Genomic DNA, 22,784 nt, shown 5'->3' on the forward strand with positions numbered 1-22,784 from the left:
GCTCTTCACACAGTGCACAACATCAAAAATACATACAGGATTTTTTCCCATGGGGAAGAGTACAAACAGTCTTAAATCAGTGATAAGAAAATACTGCCTAGCACCACAGTTGGGAAGATGTAAAATATTTACCATTTTAACTATTTTATAGTAATGCCAAAAATCTCTCGGTAACAAGGCTGGCCAAAAAGAATCCAGCCACTGTTAATACCGGTTTTCACTTGGGCTGTGCTTGTGGCTCAGTGTGTAGGGCGCCAGCCCCATATACCGAGGGTTGTGGGTTCAAATGTGGCCATGGTCACCTAAAACAGCAGTGAGAACCGCAACAAAAAGTAGCCGGGAGTTGTGGCGGGCTCCTGTCATCCCAGCTACTTGGGAAGCTGAGGCAAGAGAATCATCTAAGCCCAAGACTTGGAGGTTGCTGTGAGCTGTGACACCACAGCTCTCTACTGAGGGCAACAAAGTGAGACTCTGTCTCAAAAGAAAAAACAACAACTGTTTTTCACATTGCTGGATACTTTCCATACATCCCTCACAACATGCATTCAAAAACAGAAACAAGGCTGGGTGCGGTGTATCACGCCTATAATCCTAGCACTCTGGAAGGCCGAGGTAGATAGATTGCCTAAGCTCACAGGTTCAAGACCAGCCTGAGCAAGAGGTGAGACCCCCATCTCTAAAAATATCTGGGTGTTGTGGCGGGTGCCTGTAGTCCCAGCTCCTTGGGAGGCTGAGGCAAGGGAATCACTTAAGCCCAAGAGTTTGAGGTTGCTATGAGCTGTGATGCCACGGCACTCTTACCCAGGGTGACAGCTTGAGACTCTGTCTCAAAAAAGAAAAACAACAACAACAACAACAACAAAACAGAAACATTATCTCTTTCATTGTTATAGACATGGAAAATTAAGTTTCCCTGGTCTTACGTAGCAAGGTATCATTGTACTAGGACTACTAATTAGGTTAAAATCTGTAAGATTTCTGAGAAAGATCACTAGAACCAATTTCACAGTAAGAATTATAATAGTGTTAGAAAAATAAAATTAAGGACTTCAAAATCTTGCTCTTTTATATTGATATTAAATTAAAAATGATAATATACACATAAAGGAAATCTCTGAGTATGAATAAGGACAGTTTTACTTTTTTAAGGTGAAACAGAAGCTAAATCTAAACCATGAAATAGTGGATGAATACAAATAAAATGCAAACTGAATAAAACTATAAGATTATGTGCATTTAAAATAGATTAAAATGATTTAATCTATTGTATTTTATAAACTGATTCTAATAATATTATGTTTATACCTATATAGTTGTAGGAAACAGAGGTTTTTGTAGAATACCAGACATTAACTAGGTTTTCATGAACACTGGGTACAGGGAAAGAAATAAAAGAGATACCAGCTTTATTGTTTTATAAAAAGGATTAAATTTTATCCTTCGAAGGCATAATTTATATTCAAGTAACTATTTAACCCAGGTATTAAGTTAGATCAATTTGAAAAATATCTAGAAGTATTCCAATTCCCCTTTATGCTAAAAAATACTAAATATTCTTACTTATTTTCATTTTAAAATTAAAATATCTCCAAGATACTTACACTAACAAATATAAACCAAGAAATAGAGAAGTATCACTGATGTGACATCAAGGCTATAGTCTAATGCCACCGAATGGGACAGAGTTCTAAAGATAATTACTTACCACATTTTGGTTAATAAGATGTGCCACAAATTTTGAAGCAGTCAGGCAAAGTTGCTAAAAAGCAAAAGTGGAGCGAGACAGATTTAATCTATAAACTAACAACAATTTTCATTCATCTGTTAGAACCTACAGTCTACTGATATATTCTTTATTTAAAACATGTAACACACAATGATAATTTTTATATTATAAAGTTACAAAATAAAAATACTACACACGAAAATATGCCATTTCTGCCTATGTAGTTATAATTCTATAGTGATAGGCATCATAATTGTGGCTCACGATTAGTGGTCAGGGATATTTACTAGAACCAAAAAGTTCTCATCAAGTTAGTTTTTAAAACACATTCCCATGTAGAAATCACTATAGCTTATTCCTTTGTTTTTTTGTTTTTGATACAGAGTATCACTATGCTGCCCTCGGTAGAGTGCCATGGCATCACAGCTCACAGCAACCTCCAATACTTGGGCTTAAGGGATTCTCTTGCCTCAGCCTCCCAAGTATCTGGGACTACAGGCACCCACCACAATGCCTGGCCCTTTTTTGCTGCAGTTGTCACTGTTGTTTTAGCTGGCGTGGGTTGGGTTCAAACCTGCCAGCCTGAGTATATATGATTGGCATCATAACCACTGTGCTACAGGCACTGAGCCAATATTGCTTATTCTTATTGACACTGTTCCCATGAGTCAGTCTAAGTGCTTACAAACTATTCATATATACCTTATCATTTCTTCGATATCCTTTTCGAAAATTAAGAATTAACCTTCTGAGGATTAATTCCCCAATTTGTGGAAATTTTGAGTTGATAATTGCCACTAATGCTGCATAAACATGGGTGAATATTGGAGATGCACTCTGTGCTTGTAAAATAGATCTCGACAGCAGACCTCTGTTTAAAAAAGAATTTTTTAAAAAAGAGTTAATAACAACCAACAAATTAATTAGAAGAAAGAAACGTATTTAAAACCCAGTAATAGTACTCCTCTGTAAATTACCCTAAAAACTAAATCAAGACTAAATGGAAAGAGCTTGTCGTATTAATAAATAAAAACTGCATTTCAGAAAATGCAGTTGAACTGCACTTGAACTTGTAATTCTTTAAAACAAATGAGGTCTTACTCCAATTTTTCTTCCAATTTTTTTCTCTCTAAAGAGATTTTTCTTTTTCTAATCTATTATATCTAATCATGAATTTGAGGCTTTTTTTTTTTTTTTTGTATGAAAGGTTTTTATTGGTGAGGGAGGGATGTTGCAGAGCAGCACCAAGAAGGAGAGAAAGGGAGAGAGAGAGAGGAGAGAAAAGAGACAGAGAGGAAAGGGGGGGAGGGGAAGAAGAGGAGAGAGAGAGGAGAGACCAAGAGAGACAGAGAGAGAGAAGAGAAAGGAGAGAGGAGGGGAGAGAGAGGAATTTGAGGCTTTTTAATGTCCATAAAAATAATTTCTTTAACATATCCAAGAAAGTGAAGGAAAAAAGGCCTATTTCACAAGTACAAAATTAAACAATATGAAGTTTCTACTACGGGTCAATCATCTATATAAAATTAATTAATTCTGTGATTAGAGATTAATTGGGGTTGTTTACATCTTTTAGACTAAATACTCCGATAAGAGATAAAGACACAATAAAATCACTGCAAGATTAATGCTAAAACAATAACAGGAAAATAAAAGGTGCCTACTTGTAAGTCATTTTGAAATGGTCGTGCATTTGATGTGAAAGGGAAGAGATGCAAAGTAGGATATCTGAAGTTATTTTTAGAAATGGAATGAGAAATAATTATTAGATTGCTAAAAGTCAGAAAAAATGCCTTAATAGTTAGGTTTAGGTATGACAATTGAATCACTAGAGTAGAAAATGAGAAAAATAAACTCAGTTTGTGAATTATACTACCTTAAATAATCCATATAACTTCTCTAAGTCTGCTTTTTTTCTAAGTAAAATAGAAATACCACTGCCTACCTCTGAGGATAATGGCTACCTCTTGGTCAATTTTCTGTATCTTTGCACTTAACTTTATATCCCCAATTTTTAAAAGATGGATCAAGGTTATGTGAAATAACATGAGAAAATAGGCTTCAAATTGTAAAATAAACAGAATACGAAACATTTCTATTTTCTGAACCTTTTAAATATCAACAGCAAATTAAAACCATATACAATATGGTGATTCCTTTTTGCTTTTCTAAAATAGATTGCTTATCTTTTCCATTTCTCTCACATTCTTACTTTGCCTTCATTAGCAAATAAATTGGAATAAAGGCCATATCAACAAGACCAAAGATAACGTACTCAAGAGTAAAAATTAAAAAATTTTCCTTTGAAATCTGAAACAAGAGAAGGAAGCCCATTCTTACCACTGCCATTCAACATAGTACCAGAAGTTCTAACCAGAGTAATTAGACAAGAGAAAGAAAGAGCAAGTCTGTTTATAGTAGACATAATCTTATATAGAGAAACTCTAGAGTCCACCACAAAACTGTTAGAATAAGCAAGTTCAATAAAGTTGCAGGATACAAAATCAAGATAAAAAAATCTAGTGTTTCTCTATACTGATAATAAACTATCTGAAAAAGAAATCAAGGAAACAATCCATTTACAATAACTACCAAAAAAATACTTAGGAATAAATTTAACTGTAGCAGTGAAAGACCTGTATACTAAATACTGTAAACTGTTGATAAGATAGACAAAAATCCAAAATTCATATTGAACCACAAAGACAATGAATAGCCAAAGCAATTTTGAACAAAATTCCAGAGCAAAGCTTTAGGGCCAGAAAAACTGGGTATCCAAGCAGAAGAATGAAAATCAACCTTAATCTCACACCATATACAAACATCAACTCAAAATGGATTAAACATAAGACCTGAAGCTGTAAAACTACTAGAAGAAAACAAGGGCAAAGCTCTATGACACTGGTTTACTCTAAGCAATAATTTTTTAGATATGATTCCTAAAGTACAGGCAACAAAAGTAAACAGACGAATGGGACGGCTTCATCTAAAAAGCTGCATAGCAAAGGAAACAACACGGTGAAGAGACAACCCAGAGAATGAGAAAATATTTAGAAACCGTACCTGTGATAAAGAGATTGATATCTAAAATATACAAAGAACTCAAACAACAACAGTATGAAAATAACACAATTTCAAAAATTGGCCAAAGAACTAACAGTCATTTCTCAAAAGGTGTACACATGGCCAGTGGGTATGTGAAAAGATGCCAAATATCACCAATTATCATCAGGTAAATGCAAATTAAAACCACAGATAGATATCATCTCACACCTGTTAGAATGTTATTATAAAAGTAAATAATAGCAAAGTGTTGCCTAAGATGTAGGGAAAAGCAAGTATTTGTGTACTGTTGGTTGAAACATAAATTAATACAGTCATTAAGGAGAACAGTATGGAGGTTCCTCGGAAAAGTAAAAATAACTGAACAGTATGGAGGTTCCTCGGAAAAGTAAAAATAACTACCATATTATCCAGCAATCTAATTACTGAGAGTGTGTATGTGTGTATTCAAAGAAAACAAAATTAGTACAGATATCAAACAGATATCTGTACTGCCAGATTCACTGCAGTAGCAAAGAATGGAAACAAGCTAAGTGTCTGTTGATGGATAAACAGACAAAGAAAATGTGTATATACATAATGAAATACTATCCAGCCTTAAGAAGGATATTTGCAACATGGATGAGCCTGGAGGACATTGTGCTAAATGAAAGAAATCAGACACAGAAAGAAAAATACAACAGAACCTCCATAGCAGACCATCTCCCTACACTGATCACCTCCTTGGAAATCAGACATAGTAAGAAAAATACAGAACCTCCATAGCTGACCACCTCCCTACACTGACCACCTCTTTAAATTGACCTAATTTTCATAGACCAGGCATGCACCATATCTACATATCAATACAGAAGGCCTAGTTCCTTATGTTGACTACCTCTGTATGTTGACCAGTTGGTTACAGTCCCTTGGGTGGTCAACTTACAGAAGTTCTACTGTGCTGCTTCATCTCACTAATAATGTAGAATCTAAAAAAAATTAAACTCATAGAAACAGAGTGTAAAATGGTGGTTACCACAGCCCGAGGTGGGGGGAGTTGAGAAGATGTTGATTAATGCAAACATTTCAGATGGACAGGAGGAATAAATTCTAGAGATCTATAATATAGTATGTTGCCTAAAGTTAATAACAAAATATTGCATAATTGAAAACTGATAAAAGAGTAGATTTTAACTGTTCTCATCACAACAACATGATGGGTGTATACATATGTTAAACAGCTTAATTATGCATTCCAGACTGTATACATGTATCAAAACATCATGTTATACAACACAAATATATATAATATTTACTTGTCAATTAAGAAAAGAAAGAAAAAAATTAGTTTGGGGTATTACATATTAATATTTATTATTCCTCGTGGGTTTAAATTACTGGAGGCATTAAGTAGACAAAAGTCTGCGCAAAAATCATTACGTGAAATCAAAGTTTTTCAAAAGGAAAAAGTCTAGGTAAGCTCTAATAGAGAGGCTATATCTTTATAGCCTACATTTTTATAAGAACTGAATTTTAAATAATTATTCTCAACTACCCTTAAAATAAAGTGGCACACAAAACACACTGATTATTGTTCATATAGATATTATTATGTTCCTTTGAATAAATTACTTATTTATACTACATAGAAAGTAGCCAACACTTACCTTCCTCTAACTATATTTTCTTGAAGAAGCTCTTGAATAATAATACTTATATTGGAAATGTTGACTTTGTTGATAAGACCATTGATTGACTTCTTTAGGGCCTCCCAGCTCATCCTCTGGTATGCTAAGCTAAAAAGAATTGATTTCAGTAAGTATTAAAACTTTGTCAACAATTATAACAAGAGTCTATATAATAAGAATGTAAAACTACATATTGTTCCTTTATTTTTAAAATTATATTCACCAAATTACCCCAAAGTGCATGCAGGAAACTATATGATGTCTATAAAAACAAGCAGATTATAACTCAAAGCATATTTTATCTTTTTGTACATATACTGCTTAATATAGACCACTTCCTTTTAGTAAAACTGTAAGATTATGTAAGGACAAGGATGTTTTGTTCTTATGTCAATGCCTATGAGTCATTCAATTTATGCTTATTTTACATTAAAATGCTTCACTTTAATTATCTTTAATGGAAACCTTTTAAAATAAATATAACTCAAAAAACTTTTGAATTACAACATGACATACTCAAATAGAAGCCACAAAAAGGAAATGTTTATTATGTTCTTTCTCATAAACAGGTAACAGAGACAACAAAATTAAATGTTTTAAACCACAAAAAAATGATAATAACTACGAGAAAAAGAAAAGTCTGAATTTTAAAGACTATCTCTGTATTTCCATAGTAGTCTTACACCTGTACCTGCTGATGCTATTTTTCACCTTAGATTTTGGGTCAATTAACAGGGAGTTCCTTGAGATTGAACTGATAATGCTTACAGTCTTTTCAAGCTACATAAGTCAATGGAAATTAAACTCTTTCTGTGGAATCTGATCTTAGGTGCAGGAAGTTTTAACCTCTTCTCTTCCATATATATCTCCATAAGTTTGGTGAAGCCAGTAAATTTCTCGGAATAATGTATACATGAAAAGAACAGAAGTTGCATGTAGTATTCTATGTACTTAACACATTAAATAACAAGAAGTGGTGGTAGGTCTAATAACTACTCTGATTTCCAAATAGCACAACCATGAACAATATTATGAAGTATCCACAATAAATAAGACTGTTAATACTATGAAATGTTGCCTCCATTCTCAATATGAAAATAATGCTAAATGTTAGAAAATAGTAAAAAAGAAGGTTCAATTTTTTTCCCATACATGTTCATGGACTAACTAACTGAACTCTACCCATAGACCCCTCGAAGGTCTGTATGTTAAGAATCCCTGTTCTCATGTATTACCAAGGAAAGATACACAGATTAGCCAACAGACAATGAGGACAAAAAAAAAACAAAAAAAAAAACAGACTAACTTGCAGTTAATCTTATTATTGTTTCTAAATTTTCTATAAACCATGTATCTCTTTACTATCTATACCCAAGACCACTCTGCTGTCCCACAACTCCAACTCTTTGTTATGCCACTATCTCTAGAAAAATATCACCTAACAACTAGATTGATCAGTAAGATGCTGCTGTTATGTAATTACAACCTCTCCTATTTAACTGATTATAAGACTATTATCAAATACAATCATATAATCTAATTAGGAAACCTACAATTCACCTGATTACAGCAAAGACGCTAGACTTCTCTTAAAGAAGCCTGCTTCTCCCTTGCACCCTCTGAAGCCTATGAACCGATCTTTGCTGTCTATAAAATAATCTTCCGGGAATCTGCTTAAAATTGCATATATTGCTCACTCGCCCTTGCTCATTTTATTTATAAGGAAGTAAGACTAGGATTAAAATTTCTACTCTTTCACAATTAGGACTGCTTTGGACTGGATTAGAGAAATTGAGTACTTCTCACTAATGCTCCCAGTACTGCCTACTGCCAAGAGCAAAATACCTATATAATCATAAAGTTCCCCCTAACTACATAGCTATCTCCAAATTCCTTCTCACACAAAGTTCCAAATACTACTAGCAAGTGCTAGAATATGACACATAAAGAGAAACTTAATTTTTAGTTTTGAATTTGTCATCCAATGCCCCTTTCTAGCTCTTTATATATTTTGTTTTAATTTATTTCAAATATTCAGTTTCTTGTATATAAATGATATTTCTATTTCTAGCCAATCCTTAAAACAAATTTAGAATATATAATATTCTAAATATTATAGGCAAACAAAATTCATACATGAACAATCATACTCAAAACTGATTTCATTTATATATGGTTCTCAAGCACTTTTCAAGCTGCCATTGAAACACTCATGAAAAGATGTGGAAACATTCCTCCTGGCTCACCTTAAATCTGCTTTTTTTTTTTTGGTTTTTGGCCGGGGCTGGGTTTGAACCCGCCACCTCTGGCATATGGGACCGGCACCCTACTCCTTGAGCCACAGGTGCTGCCCAAATCTGTTTTTTTGAAGTGTAGCTACCTTCTATCTCAATCTTTTTACTGACTAGCAAAGACTGACTGACGTTTTACTGACTATTGTCCATGGCTGAGTAACTATTTCAATCTATTTTCCTAGCTATCATCCTTTAAGTTCATCAGAGGAAACATCTTTAAGGATTTACCTATACTTTCCTAAATAGTTTCTCATCATCTCAATTATTGTGAAAAGAAAAGGGTGTTTTGAGTATGAATGTCCATGTATGAATTTTGTTTGCTTCAGAGTAGACTGAGACATTATGGTCCGAGAAAAGGTAGAAACAAAGAAAACTGCCAACTTATTTTTATAGATTAGTATAGAGGTTGGCAAACTATACCCATGAGCCAAATGCAGACTACTACCTACTTTTGTATATAAACCTTCACTAGAATACAGTCACACTCACTTGTTTACACATTATCTGTGACTATTTTCACATTGCAATGGTGGAGTGAGCAGCATCAACAGAGAAAAAATGACTCATAGCCTAAAATATTTACTATCTGGCCTTCTATAGAAAAAGTTTTCTGACTCCTGCTTTAATACAACTAAAAAGATCCAGTAAGACCTAAATTATCAATAGAACTCTTGATTATCTTGACGCTATGAATGCACATTTATGCATGAGATAGTGAAAGGAACAATAATTTGAAAATACTAAAAAAAGAGTAAGTAATCTTTTCCTCCAACTCCTTAATTCATTCATGCCAAATAAATATATAAATAAATAAATAAATAAATAAAAGATTTATGAGCCACTGCAGTGCTTGCTCCTAAGGAGCTTATGGAATCTAAAGAAAAGGGGTCGCCAATTTGAGGTCTCCATCATTGTGGACTTTCTATGAGCATACCAATGCCTTGTGTATTAAGTGATATCAACATGCCTGTTTTTATCTGTAATCTGTTCTTGCATCATCCTGAGCTTTGCAGGGGGAATGTATGCTCCACCAGTGCGAGTAAGGAGAGGATCCAGCTCATCTTTTTTCTTCTTTGCAGTAGGTTCATCCTGAGCAGAGGAACTCTGGGTTACTGACGATTCTGGGCTTCTTCTCCCAGGAGATGGAGATTTCCGCAACCTTTTCCGATCCGCATTTCTTTCTCTTTCTCTGCGTTTTTCTCGGTCTCTATTACTATGATATTCATTTTTTTTAAAAAAAAGAAGAGTAAAGACAATCAATATAAAATCCATTCTTACAATGAACTACATATCAAGTGAGTGAGACCATAGGTAGAACCCACAAATTCAGACTAGAAAAAGTTGTTTATAATGGTAAGGAAGTGTTTCACAGAGAAAATGTTAACTTAATTAAGTCTGGAAGGCTTGATAGGATTTAAGCTGGGGGCAAGTGGGGAAAAAAGGTAGAGAGGAGGGTAGCATTTTGCAACTAATAGAAAAGGTGATTAACTACTGAAAATCTAAGGAAGGGAGTTAAGGTCAGAATGAGGAGAACAATCAGAAAACAAAGAAGAATATATTTGAAAAGATGAGTTTAAGTTAGACTCTGAAATTTTAAAAGACAAGCAGATTTTTACACTTAACACCTTAAGATTTTTACACTGGAGGTGACAGGGAGTCATAGAAATTTGTAAATAGGAGAATGACATGAAAATAGTGTTTTGAGATAGCAAATTGGCCGATAGGTATATATAATAAATTGTATAAAAGAGAAACCAGGGTTTAATTCCAACAGTGACAATTTCAGGTGTAACACTGCAATAAAAAATGCTTTGTTTTTAAACTATTTCTTGATGGAATTGGTATTCTTATTAGGTAACTCAAAACATCAGAACCTACTGGCTATTTGCAACAATGTGAAAAAAATTTCTAACCACAGTAACTATTTTCTGCTAACATAAAGTGATTACCCTTTCTTAAACTAACACTTTTTAAAATAATCAAGAGAGTGCAGCCTAAGACTATGCTTATTCCTGGAGATGTCTTAGGCGATGCAGGACACTGTTGGTGTGTAGACTACAGCTGGAGTAACAAGATCTCCTTCCTGTAACTTCCAGTCTATCAGAAAAGGAAGACAAGAACATGCATTGCAGTAACACAGTGACTGCCCGGGATCCTGAGAATCCAAAGGACAATGTTGCTGCATCCCAAGTAGAAAGGAAGGCCCGCCCGGATCTCTGTAAAAGCTGCACCAGACCGTGATCGGTGCCCACCGGGAGCTCTGTAAGAGCTGTGCCACGACCGTTATCAGCGCCTGCCCGGACCTCTGTAAGAGCTGCACTGCAACCTGTGTCAAACGCCCTGACCAGAAACTGCGGGAGGGACACAACCGCGTGTCCTCCCTCCTGTACCCTCACTGCCTCCACACTGGCCCGCTTGTCTGCCAAGGGACTCTGTTAGCTACATGCCCTCCGGAGCCCTCCCTACCTCTGCCTGGAGCCCTTCTCCTGGCCAGAGACTGCTGAAGCCTTGGGTTCTCTGTGCCAAATGCACTGTGCACCAGACACTCCCAGAACCATGTGCACCACACCCTGCCCTGTTGCTGGATCCAGGTATGTCACACTCCGGACCTGCTCCCACAAACAGAACCCCCTGGCTGGGGCAGCCCCAAAGGAGCTACACAGGGTCACTCCCTACAAAGATCCAGCAACAATAGAGTGATCCTGCCAGGGTCTAACTTAGAGAGACGCCTCCCCAACTCTGAGGACGGACAGAGGCAACGGTGAAAAACAATCATGAGGCGAAATCAACAGAAAAACTCTGGCAATATGAATAATCAGAGTAGATCAACTCCTGCAAGGAACAATGGGGCAGACACAGCACAAGATCCCATGCACAAATAGCTGAGATGTTAGAAATCGAATTCAGAATCTGGACAGCAAATAAGATCGAATTGGAATTCCAAGCAGTAACCCAAAAGATACCTCAAGAATTCAATGAATTCAAAGACCAAATGACCAAAGATTTTGAAACATTGAGACAAGAAGTTGCAGCCCTCAAAGATCTGAGAAACACAGTAGAATCCATCAGTAACAGAATGGAGCAAGCAGAAGAAAGGATTTCTGATATTGAAGACAAAGCTTTCGATGCTCCCAAACTCTCAAAGACAAAGAAATGGAGGGCAAAAACAGATCATTCTCCCAGAGAGCTCTGGGATAATTAGAAGAAAACCAATATTCATCTCATAGGAATCCTCGAAAGCGACAAAGTGGCTTCACAAGGCACAGAGTCTCTTCTCCATCACATTATGAAGGAGAACTTTCCAAACATGCCAAGTGATTCTGAAATCCAGATAGCAGACAGTCTCAGAAGTCCAGCACGACTCAACCCAAATAAGACATCCCCCAGACACATCATAATCAATTTCACTAAAGTTAATATGAAGGAGAAAATTCTGAAAGCAGGCAGACAAAAGAAAACCATCACCTACAAGGGGAAGAATATTAGAATAACTGCAGATCTCTCGCTGAAACCTTTTAAGCTAGAAGAAGATGGTCGACTTTTAATCTCCTAAAACAAAATAATTTTCAACTCAGGATCCAGTCCCAGCTAAACTGAGTTTCATTTATGATGGAGAAATTAAATAATTTAATGACATTCACATGTTGAAGAAATTTGCCATAACTAAACCAGCACTCCAGGATATTCTCAGACATATACTTCATAAAGACCAGCGTAATCTTCCACCACAAAAATAAACCCACCCAGAAAATATTGATCAAATTCCAACTCCCACAGTCGCAAAAGAATTAAAAATGTTCACCAGACTCTTGAAACGCTTATCAATATTCTCAATTAAAGTGAATGGTTGTCTTCTAAAGAGGCACAGGTTTGCTGGCTGGATACAAAACCTCAAGCCAGATTAAAAGACAAATATAGATTCAAGGTGAAGGGATGGTAATCTATACTCCAGGCAAATGGAAAGCAGAAAAAAGCAGGTGTTGCAGACGCAATAGGCTTTACAACAACCAAAATAAGGAAGGCTAAGGATGGACACTTCATATTTGTTAAAGGTAACTAAATATAATGAGATTTCAATTATTAATATTTATGCACCCAACCAGAATGCACCTCAATTTATAAGAGAAACTCTAACAGACATGAGCAACTTGATTTCCTCCAGTTCCATCGTAGTTGGAGATTTTAACACCCTTTTAACAGTGCTGGATAGATCCTCCAAAAAGAAGCTAAGAAAGAAAGTTTAGATTTAAACTTAACCATTCAACATTTGGACTTAACAGACATCTACAGAACATTTCATCCCAACAAAACTGAATAAACATTCTTCTCATCAGCCCACGGAAATACTCCAAAATCGACCACATCCTAGGCAACAAACCTAACCTCAGAAATTTAAAAAACAGAAATTATTCCTTGCATCTTCACAGACCATCATGGAATAAAAGTTGAACTCAATAACAACAGGAATCTGCATACACATACAAAAACATGGAAGCTAAACAACCTTATGCTGAAGGATAGATAGGTTATAGACAAGATTAAGACGGAAATCACCAAATTTTTGGAACAAAACAAAATGAAGACACAAATGATCAGAATCTGGGATACTGCAAAGGCAGTTCTAAGAGGGAAATTTATAGCACTGCAAGCCTTCCTCAACAAAACGGAAAGAGAGGAAGTTAATAACTTAATGAGATATCTCAAGCAACTAGAGAAGGAAGAACATTCCAACCCCAAACCCAGCAGAAGGAAAGAAATAACCAAAATCAGAGCAGAATTAAAGGAAATTAAAAACAAAAGAATTATACAACAGATCAATAAATCCAAAACTTGCTTTTTGAAAAGATCAATAAAATAAATAAACCTTTGGCCAAACTAACCAGGAAAAAAAGAGTAAAATCCCTAATTTCATCAATCAGAAATGGTAATGATGAAATAACAACAGACCCCTTAGAAATTCAAAAAATCCTTAACGAATATTGCAAGAAACTCTACTTTCAGAAGTATGAAAATCTGAAAGAAATCGACCAATACCTGGAAGTACGCCACCTACCAAGACTTAGCCAGAACGAAGTGGAAATGTTGAACAGGCCTATATCAAGTTATGAAATGGCATCAACTATACAAAATCTCCCTAAAAAGAAAAGCCCAGGACCAGATGGCTTTACATCAGAATTCTACCAATTCTACCTAAAAGAAGAACTAGTACCTATATTACTAAACCTCTTCCAAAATATAGAAAAAGAAGGAATCCTAACCAACACATTCTACAAAGCAAACATTACCTTGATCCCTAAACCAGGGAAAGACTGAACAAGAAAAGAAAATTATAGACCAATATCATTAATGAATATTGATGTAAAAATGCTCAATAAGATCCTAACAAACAGAATCCAACAACACATCAAAATTTATACACCATGACCAAGTGGGATTTATCCCAGGCTCTCAAGGCTTGTTCAATATAAATGTACAAATGTAATTATACATAAATGTATAAATGTATTTACATTTGTAAATATAAATCTATAAATGTAATTCAGCACATAAACAAACTAAAAAATAAAGATCATATGATTCTCCCAATTGATGCAGAAAAAGCTTTTGATAATATCTAGCATCCCTTCATGATCAGAACACTTAAGAACATCTATACTAAAACTGGTATAGAAGGAACACTTCTTAAAGCAATAGGCCATCTACAGCAAACCCATAGCCAATGTCGTATTGAATAGAATTAAATTGAAATCATTTCCACTTAGATCAGGCTAGGTTGCCCATTGTCTCCATTGCTCTTTAACATTGTAATGGAAGTTTCAGCCATTGCAATAAGGGAAGAAAAGGCAATCAAGGGTATACGCGTAGGGTGAGAAGAGATCAAACTTTCACTCTTTGCAGATGATATGATTGTATATCTGGAAAACACTAGGGATTCTACTACAAAACTTTTAGAAGTGATCAAGGAATACAGCAAAGTCTCAGGCTATAAAATCTACACCCATAAATCTGTAGCCTTTACATATACCAACAATAACCAAGCTGAAAAAACAGTCAAGGACTCTATCCCTTTCACAGTAGTGCCAAAGAAGATGAAATATTTGGGAGTATACCTAACAAAGGATGTGAAAGATCTCTACAAAGAGAACTATGAAACTTTAAGAAAAGAAATAGCTGAAGATGTTAACAAATGGAAAAACATACCATGCTCATGGCTGGGAAGAATCAACATTGTTAAAATGTCTATACTACCCAAAGCAATATATAATTTTAATACAATTCCTATTAAAGCTCCATTGTCATATTTTAAAGATCTTGAAAAAATAATACTTCGTTTTAGGGCGGCGCCTGTGGCTCAGTGAGTAGGGCGCCAGCCCCATATGCCGAGGGTGGCGGGTTCAAACCCAGCCCCGGCCAAACTGCAACCAAAAAATAGCCGGGCGTTGTGGCGGGCGCCTGTAGTCCCAGCTGCTCGGGAGGCTGAGGCAAGAGAATCGCGTAAGCCCAAGAGTTAAGAGGTTGCTGTGAGCCGTGTGACGCCACGGCACTCTACCCGAGGGCGGTACAGTGAGACTCTGTCTCTACAAAAAAAAAAAAAAAAAAAAAATAATACTTCGTTTTACATGGAATCAGAAAAAACCTCGAATAACCAAAACATTACTCAGAAATAAAAACAAAGCAGGAGGAATCACCCTATCAGACCTGAGACTGTAATATAAATCGATAGTGATCAAAACAGCATGGTACTGGCACAAAAACAGAGAAGTAGATGCCTGGAACAGAATAGAGAACCAGGAGATGGATCCAGCCACTTACCGTTATTTGATCTTTGACAAGCCAATTAAAAATATTCAGTGGGGAAAAGATTCCCTATTTAACAAATGGTGCTGGGTAAACTGGCTGGCAATCTGTAAAAGACTGAAACTGGACCCACACCTTTCACCATTAACTAAGATAGACTCTCACTGGATAAAAGATTTAAACTTAAGACATGAAACTATAAAAATACTTCTTAAAGTACAGGGAAAACTCTTGAAGGAATTGGCCTGGGTGAGTATTTTATGAGGAGGACTCCCCAGGCAATTGAAGCAGTATCAAAAATACACTACTGGGACCTGATCAAACTAAAAAGCTTCTGCACAGCCAAGAACATAGTAAGTAAAGCAAGTAGACAGCCCTCAGAATGGGAGAAAATATTTGCAGGTTATGTCTCCGACAAAGGTTTAATAACCAGAATCCACAGAGAACTCAAACGCATTAGCAAGACTAGAACAAGGGATCCCATCGCAGGCTGGGCAAGGGATTTGAAGAGAAACTTCTCTGAAGAAGACAGGAGCACGGCCTTCAGACATATGAAAAAATGCTCATCATCTTTAATCATCAGAGAAATGCAAATCAAAACTACTTTGAGATACCATCTAACTCCAGTGAGACTAGCCTATATCACAAAATCCCAAAACCAGAGATGTTGGCGTGGATGTGGAGAAAAGGGCACACTTCTACACTGCTGGTGTGAATGTACACTAATACGTTCCTTCTGGAAGGATGTTTGGAGAATAGAGACCTAAAAATAAACCTGCCATTCGATCCTATAATTCCTTTACTAGGTTTATACCCAGAAGACCAAAAATCACAATATAACAAAGACATCTGTACCAGAATGTTTATTGCAGCCCAATTCATAATTGCTAAGTCATGGAAGAAGCCCAAGTGCCCATCGACCCACGAATAGACTAGCAAATTGTGGTACATGTATACCATGGAATATTATGCCGCCTTAAAGAAAGATGGAGACTTTACTTCCTTCATGTTTACATGGATAGAGCTGGAACATATTCTTCTTAGCAAAGTATGTCATGAATGGAAGAAAAAGTATGCAATGTACTCAGCCCTACTATGAAGCTAATTTATAGCTTTCACATGAAGGCTATAACCCAACTATAGCACAAGAATATGGGGAAAGGGCCAAGGGAGGGGAAGGGAGTGGGGAGGTTAGAGTGGAGGGAGGGAAAGAAGTGGGGCCACACCTACAGTGCATCTTAGAATGGGTACAGGCGAAAGGCAGAATCCAAATGTCTACATACAATAACTAAGAAAATGCCATGAAGGCTACGTTGAACAGTTAGATGAGAATATTTCAGATTGTATATGAAACCAGCACAGATTGTATATGAAACCAACCCCTTGATTGCACTAATGAATACAGCTATGATTTAACAATAAAAAATAATAATAAAAAAAAGTCTTTTGTAAAAAAAAGACACATAGACCAATGAAGCAGAATAGAAAACCCAGAAATAAATGCAAACATGTACAGTCATCTAATTTTTGATAAGATCACCAAAAAAACAGTGGGGAAAAAATAGTCTATGAAATAAATCGTGGTGGAAAAACTAGATCTCTACATACAAAAGAATGAAGTTGGACCCTTCTCTTACACACAAAAATTAACTAAAAATGGATTAATGACCCAAATGTAAGACCTGAAACGCAAAACTCCTAGAAGAAAATGTAGAGAAAAATCTCCTTGATAGTGGTCTTGGTGATGATATTTTTGGAGATCACAGCAAAACGATAGGCAACAAAACCAAAATAAAATAAGTGGGACTACATCAAACTAAAAATCTTCTGCACAGCAAAGAAAATAATCAAGAGAAAAGGCAGCCTGGGGATTGGGAAAATATTTGTAAACCATGTATCTGATAAGGGGTTAATTTCTATACATGGAAGTCACACAACTTAATAGCAATTGATTAAATAATCCAATTTTTAAAAAATGGGCACAGGAACTTAATGGACTCTTCCCCCAAGGAAGAAGTAAAAATACTCAACAGGTGTATGAAAAGGTGTCCGACATCATTAATCATTAGAGAAATAGAAATCAAAACCACAATGAGGTATCAGCTCACACCTGTTAGGAAGGCTATTATCAAAAAAAGATAACGTTTGTTGGTTGAGGGTCAAAATTGGAAATAGAACTAATAGAACCTATAACCCAGCACGCCCTCATCAGAGGAAATGACATCAGCACCTGAAGAGGTGTATGAACTCATAGCAGCATTCTTCACAATGGCCAAGATACGGAAACAACATATGGAAACAAGAGATATGAATGAATAGAGAAAATGTGCAATCTATCTACTCATCTGTCTTACAAAAGAAGAAGATGTTGCCGTTTGTGATAACATGATGAATCTGGAGGCAAGCAAGTTAAGTGAAATAAGCCAGACATGGAAAGAAAAACATGGCCTGATCTCACGTCTTTGTATCATCTAAAAAATGCTGAGTATTTACAAAAGAGAATAAAATGGTGCTATACCAGGAACAGGGAATGGGGCAGCAGACAAAAATGGGAAGTGGTAGATCCAGGGATACAAACTTGCAATTATGCAGGATAAACAGGTGTAGAGATCTAATGCGTACAGCAGCAGCATGAGGGCTGTACGGTTAGCAATATTGTGTACTGAAACTCTGCTAACGACCACAACAAAAAGGCAATCATGTGAGGTGATGCATATGTTAATTTTCTTGACTGTAGTTATTTTACTACATGTATGTATAAACATCATGCTGAAAGAAAAGAAAAGAAATTAATCAACAAAAAAAGAGCAAATAATCCCATCTATCGCTGGGCAAGAGACATGAACAGAATCTTCTGTGAAGACAGACAAATGACTAACAAACAAATGAAAAAATGCCCATTGTTCCCCTGAGATATCACCTAACCCCAGTGAGAATAGTCCACATCACAAAGTCCCAAAGCTGCAGATGCTGGCACAGATGTGGTGAGAAGGGAACATTTTGTACACTGTCGTGGGACTGCAAACTAATACAGCCTCTTTAGAAAGAAGTGTGAAGAATCCTCAAAGAACTCAAATTAGATCTCCCATTTGACCCAGCAATCCCACTACTAGACATCTACTCAGAAGAAAAAAATCATTTTATCATACAGGCATTTGTAGACAATTTATTACGGCTCAATTTACAACTGCCAAAATGTCCTGTCATTATGCAGGAAAGTCAATTTACTTCACTTTATATCACACAATAAAAATTTCTTTCAATTAGTAAAATGTCACAAAATAAATCATATAAGCCAACCCTTTTTGCAGTACAATTAATTAGTAACAGCTTTGGTTTTAGAGTCAGACGAACCTGGACTTGCCAGTGTTATGCTTCAGAAACACAAATAAATTACTAAACCTATTTAGGTGCCTAAACACAAATAAGTCATAAACTTATTTAAATTTTATCATAGGTATGTTTGATTAATTTATTTGTGTTAATTTATTTGTGTTTAGGCCTAATGATAACATCCCTGTGATAAAGGTTTAGATATAACACTATCTACTTCACCTACTTACTGCAATATGGAGTTAATTCACATGAAGTGCTTATTAGGAAGTCCAGCACCTAAGAACATCTAATTATTGCTGTTATTGTTATTATTTTTATCATAAAGGACTAAGGAAACTTAAACAAATACAATTTCTGTATAATTAAAATTCCCAATACTAACCGTGACTCCATGCTACCATCATGAGAATGACCTCTTCTCGAATGCTCCTGGTCTGACCTGCTGTAATCAAAGTAATCTCTATCCCGTGGGGATCTTTCTTGTTCTACATATCTAAATATAAAGTAAGAAAACCAAAATTTTAATTTTAAACAGTTAAGTTATAAATACTTAGGAAAGTCATATATAAATACTTAGGAAAGTCATATACTGACATTAATGCTGCTCTAAGAATGAACAAGATCTTGTCAAACTGTTTTTTGAGAAACGTCTCATTTTGCTGATACTCATTAAGTCAGGATTACAAAAACTTTCAGTTTATATACAGTTAAACATTTCTTAGAATTCATCAATCTTGTTCATCTTGTTTCATACTACTATCCTTAGCAGGAGACATAGCTGCATATCATATATGGTTGGCAGAAAAAAAGGCTATCTTGCAAGTAAGTCCTTTTATCAGTCAGCTCATTTATCAAAATACTGAACAAATGAGACCAATGACATCAGTCGGCCTAAATAAGGACCACTTTACTCCAAAAAACTGTATTTATCAGCTGTTACTCTTGAAAATGCATTATTAGATAGCAGTGAGACTAAGAGAATAGATTGAAATTATTAGCAAACAAGGATGGATAGAAACAAATCTGTTACTTGAATCTTAAAATGATAGAGCCTTAAGAAAAGTTAAAAACATATATAATAAAAATACATAGTGACATAATCCATATTTTATGTACATATCTGCAATTAAGTTATACACACACATATCTATGTTTATGTATATATGTGTGTGTAGAGAAGAAGATACATTTTTTTTAATGTAGGGGGTACATAGATAAGTGGTGAAGGGCAGTAAGTAGTCACAAACCAGGGAGGGCAATTAATCTGATATCCATAAAGCAAAGGTTTTTAGAGATATTTAGTAGAGTGAATAAGAAGAAAGTAAACAGGAAATAAGGAAGAGCTCAGACAACCAAAAAAAGTTTAGAGGATCCTTCTCCCTTCATAAATTATTTTTAATAGTCAGAAAAAATTTTTATAAAGTCACTATTTATAATAGACCATATTTTTGATGATCTTTTAATAGTCCAAAGTGAAATAATGGTAGTCCTAATATAAATGCATGATGCACATTAAAAGTAACATTTTCGAATCATTGATCTTAACATAATTATAAGATGATATAATATGCACAAAAATATTTTGAGAACTATAAAGAGCTACATAAATTTAATGGGAAGCAATAACAGCAAAAAAAGCACTTCAAAGTAGTATAATTTTAACTCCATTTTCCATTTTATAAACTCTCATTCTACTAATATTTGAGATACTAAAATTATTCCCTTTCACCTAAAAATTATGTAAAATCTAGAATTGTTTACAGGAAACTCCCAGAATAGTCATTCAATGATGATTCCTTTTTTGTAGCTCACTCCAGTAATATTAGTTACAACACCATTAAAAACAAGTTGTTCACCCTAAAATTAGAAGCAAAGAGCTAAATTATTATATAAGCTTACCATGAAAAATTAAAATTGCATTCAGAATATATCAAAATCATTTACCTGTCTTCTGGAGAGGAGGTCCTCTGATACGAATTATGGTTTTCCCTTCTGTCATGACCAGAATAATGCTTTAAAAGTGAAAAAGGGAGAGGGAACATTTCAAAAATTATTTATGTTACATATACAGACCAAGAATATATGTCTCAGAAAACTGAAGTACTTTAGAAATTACAACAAAACTTTTTTTTTTTTTTTTTTTGTAGAGACAGAGTTTCACTTTATTGCCCTTGGTAGAGTGCCGTGGCATCACACAGCTCACACAACCTCCAACTCCTGGGCTTAGGCGATTCTCCTGCCTCAGCCTCCTGAGTAGCTGGGACTACAGGCGCCCGCCACAACGCCTGGCTATTTTTTTGTTGCAGTTTGGCCAGGGCTGGGTTTGAACCCGCCACCCTCGGCATATGGGGCCAGCGCCCTGCTCACTGAGCCACAGGCACCACCCAACAAAACATTTTTTAATCATAGGAATAGTTATGTTCAGGCCATCCTAGATGGGCATGTCTGTAGCAGATAAAAAAATTCAAGGCAGAAGAAGATAATTCTCAAACTTTTGACAACACTTAGTTCATTATTTTATTTCTATGTAAAAAGTTATAAATTTTTAAAACAGCATTTTTATAATGGCCTCCTCCAGGTGAAAAATAAGACCAAGGCCAGAGGTTTTCTAGAAAGAGGTCAATTTTACGGTTATGCTTAAGTTTCACAACACTGCACTTACCTTCTATCTCCTTTGGCTTATGAAAACCAGAAGAAACTAACTGACTCTAACATATTTACGAAAATTCATTTTTGTTTTCAACAAACATTACTTTTTTTGAGACAGAGTCTCACTGTGCCACCCTCAGTAGAGTGCCATGGTGTCACAACTCACAGCAATCTCAAACTCTTGGGCTCAAGCAATTCTCTTGCCTCAGCCTCCCACGTAGCTGGGACTACAGGCAGCTGTCAAAATGCCCGGCTATTTTTTTATTGCAGTTGCCATTGTTGTTTAGCTGGCTCTGGCCAGGTTCAAACTCACCAGCCTCGGTGTATGTGGCTGATGCCCTAACCACTGTGCTATGGATGCTGAGCCTTCAACCAACAAAATGTGAGTGTCTGATATGGCTAGTACTATGTTAGGCTCTAGGAATTGAAAAAACAGGTCTTTTAATATAGAAGTTCTATGTCAAATCCTTTTAAAAATAACTGATACACAAATATAAGAAACTTCATGTAACATGAGATTGGTAAGACCTGTATCACGAGGCAGAAATATAAAACATCCAGTTTGAGAACATATCTTAATCTAAAAATACAAATATATTGAAGAAATCAAAAGACTTACCTCCATATATAGGCAAAATTTTTTATATAATTGGCCAATGTTAACACTGACAAGCTTTTTTTAAAAAATTAAAATAATTTTAATTAACCTTACTGGAAAGAAAAACAGTGTTAAGAAAGTCTAAGAAAAAATAAATCAAACAAGTAACTTGTTCTGGAAACTCATATGCTTGACTTCCTAATGAGAAAAAGATGCATTTTAAAATAGAAAATTATTTGGAGTAGAAATGTAAATAAGATCCAACTTCCTTTGATTTTATGACTATCTAATTAACAGCAGTTTGAGGCTAAACAGTCACAAGTATATTGCCAAAAGAGTCTCATTAACTATTGAAATTTTTTGAACAGTATGCAAAAACTCATATATGCAGGTGAGTAAGTAAGTAATCTACGTAGGTAAGTAAGTAAGTAATCGATATTTATAATTTAAAGTAGCCATAGTTTGGCTGTTATTTTACATTCAATCCTACTATCTTAAAATCTTGTTTCTTCCCAGTCCTGCCACTTAAGACATGTTATGTGGTAAAATACAAGAGGGCACACAAGAAAAGTCCCACTTTCCGTCTCCCAATCAGCAATCCTCTCTTGGAACAATCATTGTTTAGATACTTCTGTATGTATCTTTTTAGAAGTATG

The 22,784-nt window shown here is 35.4% G+C and overlaps 1 protein-coding gene across 2 annotated transcripts in view; it reads right to left on the minus strand.

The window, feature by feature from the left end:
• Window positions 1-22,784, minus strand: part of CWC22 (CWC22 spliceosome associated protein homolog) — a 76,962-nt gene that overhangs the window by 26,716 nt on the left and 27,462 nt on the right. The window contains exons 3-8 of one of the 2 annotated variants that reach the window (XM_053597697.1): window positions 20,826-20,893; window positions 19,264-19,374; window positions 9,715-9,960; window positions 6,433-6,561; window positions 2,429-2,597; window positions 1,706-1,759 (exon numbers count right to left, since the gene is read on the minus strand). In XM_053597697.1, the coding sequence (XP_053453672.1) occupies window positions 1,706-1,759; window positions 2,429-2,597; window positions 6,433-6,561; window positions 9,715-9,960; window positions 19,264-19,374; window positions 20,826-20,893 (777 nt within the window). Of the gene's footprint in view, window positions 1-1,705; window positions 1,760-2,428; window positions 2,598-6,432; window positions 6,562-9,714; window positions 9,976-19,263; window positions 19,375-20,825; window positions 20,894-22,784 lie in introns of both variants that reach the window. The other variant, XM_053597696.1, reaches the window with a different exon arrangement.

Source organism: Nycticebus coucang, chromosome 7 (assembly GCF_027406575.1).
Source record: "Nycticebus coucang isolate mNycCou1 chromosome 7, mNycCou1.pri, whole genome shotgun sequence".
In the NCBI taxonomy this organism is placed as follows: Eukaryota; Metazoa; Chordata; class Mammalia; order Primates; family Lorisidae; genus Nycticebus; species Nycticebus coucang.